Source organism: Piliocolobus tephrosceles, chromosome 11 (assembly GCF_002776525.5).
Source record: "Piliocolobus tephrosceles isolate RC106 chromosome 11, ASM277652v3, whole genome shotgun sequence".
Taxonomy (NCBI): Eukaryota; Metazoa; Chordata; class Mammalia; order Primates; family Cercopithecidae; genus Piliocolobus; species Piliocolobus tephrosceles.
In genome coordinates, this window is record NC_045444.1 from 98491514 (window position 1) to 98505095 (window position 13582).

General features: G+C 32.8%; 1 protein-coding gene across 4 annotated transcripts in view; it reads right to left on the minus strand.

Moving 5' to 3' along the window:
- Positions 1-13582, minus strand: part of ERBB4 (erb-b2 receptor tyrosine kinase 4) — a 1165464-nt gene that overhangs the window by 737136 nt on the left and 414746 nt on the right. For all 4 annotated transcript variants that reach the window (XM_023220194.1, XM_023220218.1, XM_023220201.1 and 1 more), the window contains exon 2: positions 11328-11479. In XM_023220194.1, coding sequence (XP_023075962.1) covers positions 11328-11479 — 152 coding nt within the window. The remainder of the gene's footprint in view (positions 1-11327; positions 11480-13582) is intronic.

The following is a 13582-nucleotide window of genomic DNA, read 5'->3' on the forward strand; positions in this document are numbered from 1 at the left end:
AAAAAACTAAAAAAAAAAAAAAAAAAAAAAAAAAAAAAAAAAAAAAAAAAAAAAAAAGGAACTGGACATAAGGGATTTTGTTAATGGAAGGATTCTCAGGTATTCAAGGCAGGTCAGAGAAGTATCTCAAGATAGCGAAAGTTGTGAAGGATACATGACTCTGCTCAAGTCATGCAGCTCAGCCAATAAGCTGCACTACCTATATGTCTGTTAGGGTTTTATGTAACAGTGTAAATATATAAGCTAAGTATCCCATGTTTCCATTATGGGTAGCATATCATTTTTTATTAACCAAATCATTTCATAGGCTGTAAGATGAAAGGTACTATAGATTCTACAAGACACGATAGAGAGGAACTTCAGTTGGAAAAGTAAGTAAAGTAATTTCTGTGCAATTTTTTCCTGATTTAATGTCATAAATAAAATAATTTATTCTTATTGTTATAAAATTTGCTTACTTATTTATTTCACAAGTATTTGCTGAGCAGCCACTACATGACAGGCACTGTGTACTACGCTAGAATTCTGCAGTGAACTAGACATGGCCTTTGTCTGGGACTTGTTATTTAGGAGTGTTGACAGAATTTACAAATACTTAAATAATTGTTATAGTAGAAGTGCTACAAGGAAGCAGAGGGTGCTATGAATGCAGGTAATGGGAGGAATCTAGACTAGGTAGTTAGTAAAATATCCCTGAATAAATTATTTAAATGGAGACCTAAAAACAGAACAGAACTTAGCCAGGACATGAATACTTAGGTGTATTCATATGTTTATGGGGGAGAAAATCTGAGAATGAGAGAAAGGTCAGTAGAGTTAGAAAGAGCTGAATACCAAAAGGAAGTTGGTTGTAACTAAAAGATGGCCAGTGAGTTTTCATGTCATTACTGACAGTGGGAAGATAAAGCTTATAGGTATGGACCAAACAACTGTAGGAATTTAATAAGAATTTTGGACTTTATCCTAAGAGGATAGAAAGTTTTAAGAAGGAAAGTAATGCAATTCAGATATATAATCCCTATTTGCTAGTACTTTCTCTATGCATTTCTTTCATGAATGCTTCCCAATGCTTTATTGATGTTTCATTGTGTTATTGATGAATACTTCTCATTGCTTCTATGAAATGATGTTGAAACAACCTTCACAAACTATGTAGAGTCTTTATACTTCTTCAGCTATTGACTGCCTCTTAAATACAACCAAGTGTTTGACTTGCAATTTTAACTCTCTGAAAATAAAATCACCACCACCCAAAAACTGAACCTCCAAAAAAGCTTTGTGAAAACTTATTGTCAAGTCTTCAGAGCATGGCTCAATAATGGTATACAGGGTATCAAAGAAGAAAGGAAGAAGCCTAACAGGGTTAGATACAGCCAGCCAGCTCTTGTTGAGGGGCTACATGGTGCTGGGCATCATGATAGACACTTTTATTTTTGGAAAGGATAGCACTAAATTATTTAAGAGGATTTACTTTAACATTCAATTACATATTCTGATTTTCAGGTAGAAATTTAATAATAATGATTTTGAAGGGGCCTATGTTTACTAAAATACCTTAGTTTTTACCACATTCATGATATATTTTACTATATTATTTTTACAGTAAATGAGTTCAAATTAGAGATCAGGAGAAATAATTACCATGTTTCTAAATGTAACAGTTTTCACATTTCATTTTTATACTTTTGATCCTTAAATTATACTCTATGTGACCAACAAGAGACCTTTAAAATTGATTTGGTCTCATGCAAAATTTTTCATCAAGTTTAAATCTGCCTTTTTCTTGAAAGAAAACAAAGTGTTTCATTTTAAGAGTCAGAGAAAAATAAAGCTAACGAAAATATATGTAGTATATTTTGAAATTTTAAAAAAGTATTGATTATATTCCAACGCTTCGGTTTTAGAATTAAAAGATAGCTTATTGACAATATAATTCTTTAACAACATCACATAATTGTGTTCTCTGTCTTTGAATAAAGGTTCTTGCTGTTCCCAAATAAAAGAAGTAAAGGAATAACTTTTATATGCTCAATTTAACTTTTATATGCTCAAAGAATCATAGAGTAAAATGGACTTGTTACTTGGGTTCTCTACTTATTTCTTTATTTTGTTTCATGTTTTTGTAGAAACAGGGTCTCACTGTGTTCCTCAGGCTAGTCTCAAACTCTTGGGCTCAAGCAATCTTCCCACCTAGGCCTTCCAAAGTGTTATGATTACAGGTGTGAGCCACCGTGCCTGGCTCTATTTTTCTCATTTAAAATTAAGACAAGCCCATTAATTCATTATATGCACATTTTTAAGCCTAATTTAAATACCACAATGCCCAGAAGTATAAAGAAACACTTTGCATCTGCTCATCATCCTAATAAATTAATTTTTAATTTAAATATATTTGCAACAAGGGCATATTTGTGGAAACTGCATTGTAATTAGGGGCTAAAAGAACTTGTTGCAAACAGTTTTATTATTATTATTTATTATTACTGAAATAATAGATTGTTTTCAATATTTAGTAGGTTATACTTAACGAGAAACATTATATAAGGTTAATATTATATATTAATTTGGTTCTTGATTCCTGGAAAGTGGTTGCTAATTTACATTTATATGTGCATAGATATAAATGGTCACTATATTTACAATACTTGTATATACTATAATTTTAATATATGTATATATTTATATATTAGATTGATAAATACTAGTCTATTGATATTAGATTGATAAATACTAGTCTATTTCTTATTTCTATCATTCCTTCTAATATTCCTTCAGATATTTACTAACAGTTATACATGTTTATCATAGACACCATTTTACTTAGAGTTTTTTAATCTGCTTAAGATACAGAGGAATCTCATATAGATGTATATATTTTGCTTGTTTATTTATTGTTGTTTTTTCTTGAGACAACATTTTCCTCTGTTGCACAGGTTTGAGTGCAGTGGCACAATGATAGTTCTCTGCAGCCTCCAACCCTTGGGCTCACATGATTCTCCCACCTCAGCCTCCTGAGTAGGTGGGATTACAGGCATGTGCCTCCACACTGGTTAAATTTTAAAACACTTGTAAAGACAGAGTCTCACTATATTACCCAAACTCTTGGTCTCAAGTAATCCTCCTACCTCAGCCTCCCAAAGTGCTGGAATTACAGGTGTGAGCCACAGCACCAGCCAATTGAATATATTTTTATTTAATATTTGATTGAAATGATTAAAAAGAAAATTTAAAATATATGTTTAAATAAATACCAAATAAAGAATACAGACATTTTTTATCCTTTGATTTATCTTGTAGAATTTCTGAAAGAGCATCAGAATTTTGAGTCAATGTATATTTTTAGATTAAATGGTACTTAACCTCTGAGAAAAAAAAAAAAAATCCTAAGCCAAGTGTAAATTGCATAGCTTTTTCAAACGTAATACAAGTTCCATGATTAGATTTAGTACAAAATCAAGTTTCAATTTGAAAGTCAGCTGTAAATACACACATACAAAATTGCATATGTATTATATTTAACGGCCTTAGAAACAGCTTTCAGAAACTATCAAAGCTTTGAAAATTCTATTTAACCCAAAATGTCTGCTTTGGCCCAACTGACATGTTGTAATATTATTCTCTCTGTGTCCTTCTTAGCAATCTCTGTCTCACCCAGCTAAGAGACCATCATGTTAATGCAGCATCTAAATATGTAACATTTTACCATAAAAGCAATTTTACATGAAATTCAAACAGAAAGGATTAAAGAAAAAGTTCCAGCACCGTATCTTTTCTAACGCTTGTTTACCCAACCAGTCATTTCTTGAAGGTGCACTTTCCTTGAATCTAATGATGGTGAAGTCTAAGTATTTTGATGTTGATCTTGTAATCCTCTCTTGCCACCTGTCCCAATTAGTGACATGGAAGAAAAACATAAACTACTGTGCTCAATGAATAGATAGTTACAGAATACAAATACTTCATATAAATTCTCATTTACTTGTTCACCATTTCAGTGACAAATATCTTACAAAGTTTTTCAGGAATACAAATTCAGGATTGTACTCCTACTATACAGTCCAATCAAAATGTGTGCACAACTGAAATACGCATTCTGTATCTGAAAATGTTGCACTTAAATAATCTTTTTGGGAAATATGAGATTCTAACTCATGTGGACCCACTTTATTATGTCATAGATGTTTAATTTAAATGGTGTTTTCCTCTCTAATGTTTTTAAAATATGACAAGTTTTCTCATCCTGATTCTCTCTCTCCAACATAATTTCTGCCACACAAGTCATTCTATCTGGTATTTAATAAGCTAAAAACAAATATAGATGGGTGTTGGTAGCTAGTATTTGAAAACAACTATTCAGTAAATCATTTTCTAACCCAAAAGAATAAGTACTGTATAAATTATCTATTTATTTTGAAAGATGTGCTCTTCAATATAGGGTTTTTTCCTAAATCATGCTATGTAGCAGACAGCTTAGCCTGGATATAGAGTTAAAAGTGTATGAGGAAGATATGGAAAACAGACACAAACATAAAACCATCTCCCATACTGTTGGATTTAATTCTGGTCATGTGCTTCTAATTGCCAGAGGACACTGAAAAGGAAGCACTAAAGCTAGAAGTAGGCTAAAATGTAAATATTTTAGAATTTCATATTAACTCTCAGTGGTTGTTCATCCTTACTGAAAATGGTGAAGGAATAGATCAAGACTTGGTTACTTGTTGCAACTTGAAAATCATTGTCAAACATCATTCCTGACTTTATTGTAACAAAACTGTGCTAATGAAGTCAAAGTCTTTGGTTCCAGTAAGATTGTCAGTATTTTGCTGTCTGAGTTGCAGCTTCCTCTGCCTTCTAACACATATTTGTCATTAGTCAGAAGAGGAATATGCATGAGAAAGAGAATGAAATAGTATAGATCCTTTACTAGCCATGGAAAAGTAATGCAAATTTTATGTCTTATGAAGAGTTGTTGAAAAGCAACATCCTCAGAAGAATCCCATACATATCCTAATAAAAGAGGATGACAGTTCTACAGCATTATAAAATGTGAATTATTAACTAAAGACAAAGGCTATATTTGAATTTAAAAATAGGACATTTTCTCTGGTAGAGAAAGATAAACCATTTGCATGATTTCTCCAAAGTTTTGTTTTTTTCAAAATAGAAATTTTTAGATGGCATTATTTCTTGTAAATTCAAGAACAGCCATATAGCTCTGCCAAATATATAATAAAAGCAAATTTTATTTTTCAAATGTGTTACCTTTTCATAATAGCATGCATTTGTTATTCATTATCTGAGAGAAGGTATCTTTTCTTAATCTTTTTGCTTCAAAAAACTACACTTTCTGACTTTTTCAAAGTCATTGCTTTTTGCTGTCAATAATAGAGCACGAATGTTATTTTAAAAGATATCTTCATATATTACTTTATTTTTATTCATCTATTAGAAATAAAAGACATGTATAATGACTAAAATTTAAGGTCTATAGACTACAGCATACAGAGTCCCATTAAATTATGATATTGTAACTATTCCACATCCATGCATCAACTGTTAAATAAACTTATCTCCTTATAATCCTAATGTACACTATTTCTAAAATAATTTGCACACAACTAAATTCAAGCCACAGATTAAAAATTATAACCTATTATAGCAATGACTGAGGATAGGTGTTAACACTCTCTATATACTCTACATTTCATAGCATACTTCTTTACACATGATTGACACATTATAGTTATTTGCTTAAAGCTAATACATAAAACAGAAAATAAATTTAAAGTGTAAAAGCTGGTGGGTCAGGCACCTTTTTAGAAGCACTGAGTTATTAAGTGCTAGCAGTAGCAAAGAAGACCAATGGAATGACAAAGGAGAGGAAAGCTCCCACGAATTCTAATGAGGGTAAAAGGTCTAATAGTTCATTCCCATTACTTACTACATTTTGCCTTGTTTTAAAGAGTTCACAAAGTGTAAGACAAGAGCGCAAAATCTGTGATTTTTATGCCTTGCTGCTTTCTATTATATGTCTTAACCTTGTGATAGTGATAAAATACATAATAAATAAATTTTAGGGCCTTTTTCTAGCCAGCAATGTGTTTCCTCGGGAGTTGAATGTTAAACACAGTAAACTGGATTTCTCTTCCCAAAAAGAAATGCAAAAACTGGAGATTACAAGAAAGCTGGTATGAAAAGTGGGTACAGAGATAAGCATCAAGGTTGCTACAATAAAAGCATCTTGAAAACAATGCATTTAAAAGCATTTCAACAGAATGTATCTAACAAAGATTAAGGAAAGTATCTACAAACATTAACATTATTTAAAAGTACATCTTCAATCCAATTACAAAGGCTCACTTTTGCTGTGTTCCTAAAATCTCAGGAGATGTACTAGACAAGGCATTTTAGTGTAGTAAAAGGAAGCAATCTTTTTTCTAGTTTAAGGGCGAAATTACTATAAAGTTGCAAGAGTAGAGGTGGAAATGGCTGGAATGCAATCCGTCTTCAGAAGTAGAGTGGGAAATGGAAATGAATGGTTCCCCAAATTACCATTTGGGGTAAATACTGCTTTTTTCTACTCTACCTCTGTTTCAGTGTTGGCTTCATTCTATCTGCACAGGTCTCTCTGACATTCAAACCACAAGACAAAAAATGGCTGTGTCGTGGTATTCGAGTAGTTAAGAAACTAATAGAGAAACTGAATGCTATTGGTGACAATTCCAAATCCTCATGGGAAAGGATTTTGATTGTCTTATTCCCACATACCTGTCCTGTGTGTGAGGGCACACTGAAATAACATGACTATGGAAAGAGACTAACATGTTTATCTAGACAATAGATCATATATGAAATTGGGATCTATAATTTAAGACAAATACTAATACTCTTGTCCATTCAACAAATATTTAACGAATATTTACTATGTCTTATCACTGTCTTAGTCATAAATGTTGAATATGCAGATAGTAAACAAGATAAACGAGGTATCAGGGAAAATTGTCACAATTCATAGAAACTTGAGTAGTTTCATACAGAATAAAACAAATGACAAAGCAAAACACTACTACCTTGCTAGCTAGAGATGAAAATAAGGAAGAAAAATCCTTTAAAACCTAAAGTAATTTCTTAAGTTCCTAAAGACAGAAATGAATCCAGAATGAAATTTAAGATCACTGTTGACCCTCTAAATATATCATTTGGGTCACTCTTAGAGGAAGGGAAACTTCCTCTTTATAAGAAATTTGGTCAATGAGTCCTAGTTACATAAATATAGATGGGTACTATGTATATAATGGAGAAATACACACATTATCCACTCATACAATTTGAAACTTATAGGAAATAATGGTAAAATCACTATATTTTCTTTACATGGACTCCACTTACTATAAAGTGTCAATACTGGACAGATTATATATTGTGGAGAGAAGTTACTATCAGCATAAATAATCCATAATGTGGTTTTAGGAAGGAATGAAATTTTATATTAAATGGAGAGCTTTGTAGCATATTCAAAAGTATAATTTGAAATAATGTATCATCCAATACGGTAGTATTATGAAGATTTTGGTAAATAGTCTCTGCTTTCAGGGCCCAGTAAGAAAAGTAACTACTTAATGCTGAGCTCACCAGAAAACAGAGAATGGGGCATCCAGAGTATTCTGTTTTTTTTTTTTTTTTTTTTTGGGGGGGGGGATGGAGTCTCACTCTGTTGCATAGGCTGGAGTGCAGTGGTATGATCTCAGCTCACTGCAACCTCTGCCTCCTGGGTTCAAGCCATTCTCCTTCCTCAGCCTCCCAAGTACAGGTGCCCACAACCACACCTAACTAATTTTTGTATTTTTAGTCAAGACGGGGTTTCACTATGTTGGCCAGGCTGGTCTCGAACTTCTGACCTCAAGTGATTTGCCCACCTCAGCCTCCCAAATTGCGGGATTACAGGCATGAACCGCCACACCTGGTTAAAGAGTATTCTGTTCTTGAACCACTTATTGATCTTACTCTTTTTAATCTCCATTGACTACCTTATCCAATCACAAAATGTTAACTTGTCACTTGGATCTGATATCTCCTACCTCTCCAAAGGAATATTCTACTCCACCTGAAACTTTTTCTTCATCGACATTATACTGTAGCTTCCCTGGGATTAGGAGTCACATGTTATTTATTTGCACATATATGCCTAGTGTCTAAAACAGGACACACTGAGTACACATTTATTAACTCTGATTCCGGAGCTTCCTTCTAAGCCTTATACTACTCCCATTGAAATGCCCTTCTTTTACAACGCACTCACCTCATGAGCTTCTGTTCATTTTCTCATGATTCAATTCAAGCACCCCTTTGATGAAACTTTTCCTGAATCCTTCAGAATAAGCCAATTCCTCAGAATAAGCCAAGTTTTCCTGAATCCTTCAGATAACCCAGCATGCACCCCACCCCTACCATTAACATAAGACCACAACTTCTTTCTGGTTCTGGGTTCTTATTTGTGTCTTAGCAATGATTATATATATATATATATATATATATAATTATATTAATATTATATATTATATTATATCTCATATATAATATACATATATTATATCTCACACCCACACACCAACACATACATATCACATATAAAACACAATTTATCATATATGTATATATGTACACAAATACAATATTTGTAATATGCCTATATATATACACACATATATATATATATACAGTATTTATGTATTACATATCTATAATCCTCAACATGATTGTTGAAGTCAAGGACAATAAATGCCATTATTTACTTGGGATTGCAGACGTGTTTTCCTAAGGATTAGAGAGGTGTAATACATAATACTGCATATGACATGAATGGGTATATGTCATAATAGAAATGTTTTTTTATAAAAAAACAAAAGATATGTGAAACAAAAATAAGTTAGGAAGCAAAAACTAAGTGCTATTAAGGTTGTCGTTAAATACATATATTAAAATAAAGATATGCACATGGGTTAGTACAAAGTTCAGATGAACTTTTTAGAGATGCTAGTAGTTAGCAACCAAAATTTACTTTTGTAAAGAAATAGCTTACTTTTAATCCATGCAGAAATCTTGGCCCTCCTTATCTTACATTTTGCAAATCTGTTCATTCTAATAACGTATCTTACTTGTTAATTCAAATAGTTTCAAACACAGTATAGACCATATATCAAAAATATCTACATGCTACTTTTATATTGCTAAAGGTGAAAAATGGTCTAAAGTCTATTTTTTATCATTCTATGCTTTTACCTTACAAGACCATAAGAATTATTATAAAAGACATAAAAAGACATTTTCATGTTATTTAATACAACGACTGTCATTTACAATAGTCATGACTATTTGCATTATCAGTGAAATTTAGTTCCATGTATAGAAAAGTAAAGCAAACATAAGAAGGAAAACACAGATCTTTAGATTGCATTTTAAAATTTTTCTATTATTCCAATCTAATAGACTGTTTAAATTGTTTCTTTTTCCTGCTTCAGAATTCAGCTTACTTTGTTAGTTTGTCTATTCTACAACATCATTGAGTTTCTTGTCATATGTTCTAAGATGGTTTGTATGTGTTCACTTCTTTAAACAATAGCTCCCTCAAAAAGTAAGTTCTTTTGGGCCGGACGTAATGGCTCACACCTGTAATACCAGCACTTTGGGAGGCCGAGGAGGGCGGATTGTCTGAGCTCATGAATATGAGACCAGCCTGGGCAACATGGTGAAACTCCGTCTCAACTAAAGTACAAAAAACAAGCCCGGCGTGGCGGCATGCGCTTGTAATTCCAACTACTCAGAAGGCTGAAGCAGGAAAATTGCTTGAACCTGGGAGGCGGAGGTTGCAGTGAGCCGAGATCGTGCCACTGCACTCCAGCCAGGGTGACCAATTGAGACTCCATCTCAAAAAGCAAAAGACAAAAAACAAAAGAGAGAGAGAGAAAAAAAAAAAATAGTTTCTTTTAAGGCCCTCTAATTCTATGATTTGGATATCCTTAACTATCTGCTTTTGATAAACAAATACATCAAAATTAACCATCAAAATTATTAAAAACTTTTGACACATAACTTACAGAAACAGAGCTCTATCAGTCAAGTAGAGAATAAGGAAATACCTTCAGTTCATTTGCTTTACTAGTCCAACTATGAGAGTCGTTTTAAAAATGGATATTATAAGCCATACAGTGTTACTAATGTTTTGAGGTGGTTCATTTTCTGAGGTTGTTACCAATTTTAGACATATTTAGTACACTCAAAATATTTAAATGTCACTCCTTTTCACTATTTACCTAAGTATAGAATTATTAAAATTATCTTAGATCTCTTTAATAAATTACTATCCAATAACCGGTTTACTACATCAGTATTCAAAACATTTAACATAAATTTATATGAAAGTGCTTCTAAGAATTGTCTAAAGGTTACTGAAAACAAGATCAAATATATTCTAGGGATCAAATATATTCTATTATTTAAAATGTATATTAGTAATTCTTGTATAAAAATAAATTTTTAATTGTGCAAAGACCACATCCCCATCTCACTTTGTCAAAGTCCCCTTCAAGTTCTGATTTTACCAAACATATTCCTGTTAAAGCAAAATTAAAAAAAAAAACTGGAAGCATTAGCACTAATAGCCAGTTTAACATAGCATAGATGAATGAAAGCAAAATAATAATAATAATAATAATAATAATAATAATAATAGTAATTTCCAAAAGGACTGATTGAGCAACTTCAAGTGTACATATACACATTTGTGTTCATGCGTGTATTGATCTACGTAAGTACTTTCCTATGAGTCTACTTTAAATAACTTGTAGGCTTTCAAAACCACATGCTTTTCTTCCCTTCCCTTTTCTTTTCTTTTTTATTTTGTTTAATAACAGTGTTAGTCTCCTTATGTGATATAAAATAGTCTAAAAGTCTGAAGTGGCAGAAAAGAGGCAGAAATGGAGATGACTGCCTGAAATTATCAATTGTTATCTGATTTGTCCTCTGACTCTCCTAGTTCACAGCTTGTCAGAAAAAGATTTGCTAGATGTCATGTACTACATGGTGACAGACTCTTTTATCAATCTTAGGGCAACAGCAACTGCTTTAAACTCGGGAGCATCAGTCATTATGGCTTTGTTACTCTTGTTCTTTTCCTGGGTGTGTTTCGCTATCTCTTATCTTTTGCCTAGAGTCACAGTGCCTGCCAGGCAGAAGAGCACACCTTCCACGTATCAGCATGCAGGTCTACCTGTATGCATCATGACACCACTGTTCACTCACAAAGAAGAGAAAGAAAGCCACAGCTTTACCCGCAGGAAGGAGAGGTCTCGGTTGTGCTCAATGCTGGTTATCTCCAGGTTGCCCATGACAACCTCACAGTTTTCATAGTACTTGCGCAAGGCTCGGTACTGCTGTTCCAGGTCAGAGAGAGAGCTCAGTTTATTCTCCGTTCCTGCACACACTGCAAAGACAAGAAGATAAATGTGAAATTGTATAACCTTTATATGATATGCACAATAATATCTTCCTCAAAACTCTCTATTCCACAAGCCTATCCCAGTTCTCTGAATATAAATATTTTGATTGTCATTAAGAGGCATAGACCCACACACTAATAAATATTTTCACTTTTAAATTCCCAGATTACATGTGCTAATCACAGAGAGTAGGAAGGCATACACTCCACAGAAATACATAGCAAGGAGATAAACTTAATCCCATTTGTTATGACCATATAAAGCAAGTAAATACATTTACTTTTATTTAAACATTGTACTTTTAGGACATATAATTTACTCTGTTTTCTAATTGAGTAATTCTACAAATGTAAATAAATGAAAATCAAAACATAGTGAAAGTAACAGTAATATTAAAAACATAGTTACTGTATAAGCTGTTCCAGCTGAGTAAATTTTTTACTAAATAAACTTGCACCTACAAGACCTCAAACATGCTTTTTTATTATTTTTTTTAACTTTTATTTTAAGTTTAGGGGTACATGTGCAGGCTTGTTCACATAGATAAACCTGTGGCATGGGGGTTATTCATACAGATTATTTCATCACCCAGCTATCAATCCTAGAACTCATTAGTTATTTTTCCTGATCCTCTCCTTCCTCCCATCTTCCATTCTCCAGTAGGTCCCAGGGTATGTTTTTCTCCTCGATGTGTCTATGTGTTCTCATCATTTAGCTCCCACTTATAAGTGAGAATTTTCAGTATTTGGTTTTCCGTTCCTGCTTTAGTTTGCTAAGGATAATAGCTTCTAGCTCCATTCATGTCTCTCCAAAGGACATGAGTTCATTCTTTTTTATGGTTGCACAGTATTCCGTGATATATACGTACCAGATTTTATTTATCCAGTCTACTATAGATGGGCATTTAGGTTGATTCCATGTCTTCTCTATTGGGAATAGTGCTGCAATGAGCATACACGTGCATATGTCTTTATAATAAAATGATTTATATTCCTTTAGGTATATACCCAGTAATGGGATTGATAGGTTGAATGGTCTTTCTGTCTTTAGGTCTAAATTGAAATATTTGTAAACATATACTACAAGCAAGATATGTAAAAAATACAATTTTTATTGTTATCAACTGGAATATCACTGTATATATTCATGAGTTTCTGAGGTATAATGGACTGATAACAAATAATCCGTCTGCCAGGTTCTGTTCCTATGTGAGCACATAAGTTTACACAAGTTTTTCTGTTTTGTTTTGTTTTTGTTTGTTTTTTAATTTTGTGGCTGGGCATGGTGGTTCACACCTGTAATACCAGCACTTTGGGAGGCCGAGGCAGGTGGATTACCTGAGGTCAGGAGTTCCCAAACTAGCCAACATGAAGAAACCCTGTCTCTATTAAAAATACAAAAATTAGCTGGGCATGGTGGCTCATGCCTGTAATCCCAGCTATTTGGGAGACTGAGGCAGGAGAATCGCTTGAATCTGGGAGGTGGAGGTTGCGGTGAGCCGAGATCATGCCACTGAATTCTAGCCTGGGCAAGACTGAGACTCTGTCTCAAAAAAAAAAAAAAAAAAAAATTGTGTGTGACTTCCAGAAGCCAGACTTTTAGATACTATTCTTATGGTTTATATACCTTCCAGAGCACTATCTTCACCACTCAATGTACTGACTCTAATCTTAAGTAGACTAAAAATGTATATTATAAATCTATTAACAATGGTATGTAAAGTTAAAGAAAATGGTTTGGAAATGAATCTTCTTCAGGTAAGTTACATAAGATATGCTGAATTTAAGGCAAGATACAAAGTGGAGACTGCAAACACACTATGAACATGGCTTAGTAATGTATTATGTATGGTACCATATTACCTTATATATTATAATATATATAAGGTATCATATTACCTTATATAATATATATAAGATATATATTACCTCATGTAATATATATATAAGACTCATGTCTTATATACACAGAAGTAAAAAAGATGTCATGATGTCTGATGTTGTTTTCAAAGGGATGAATTCCTGTAGAGGAAGGAAAACATCTAGATGGGTATAGCCTGATAATTAAGACCACCTTAAAGCCTGTTT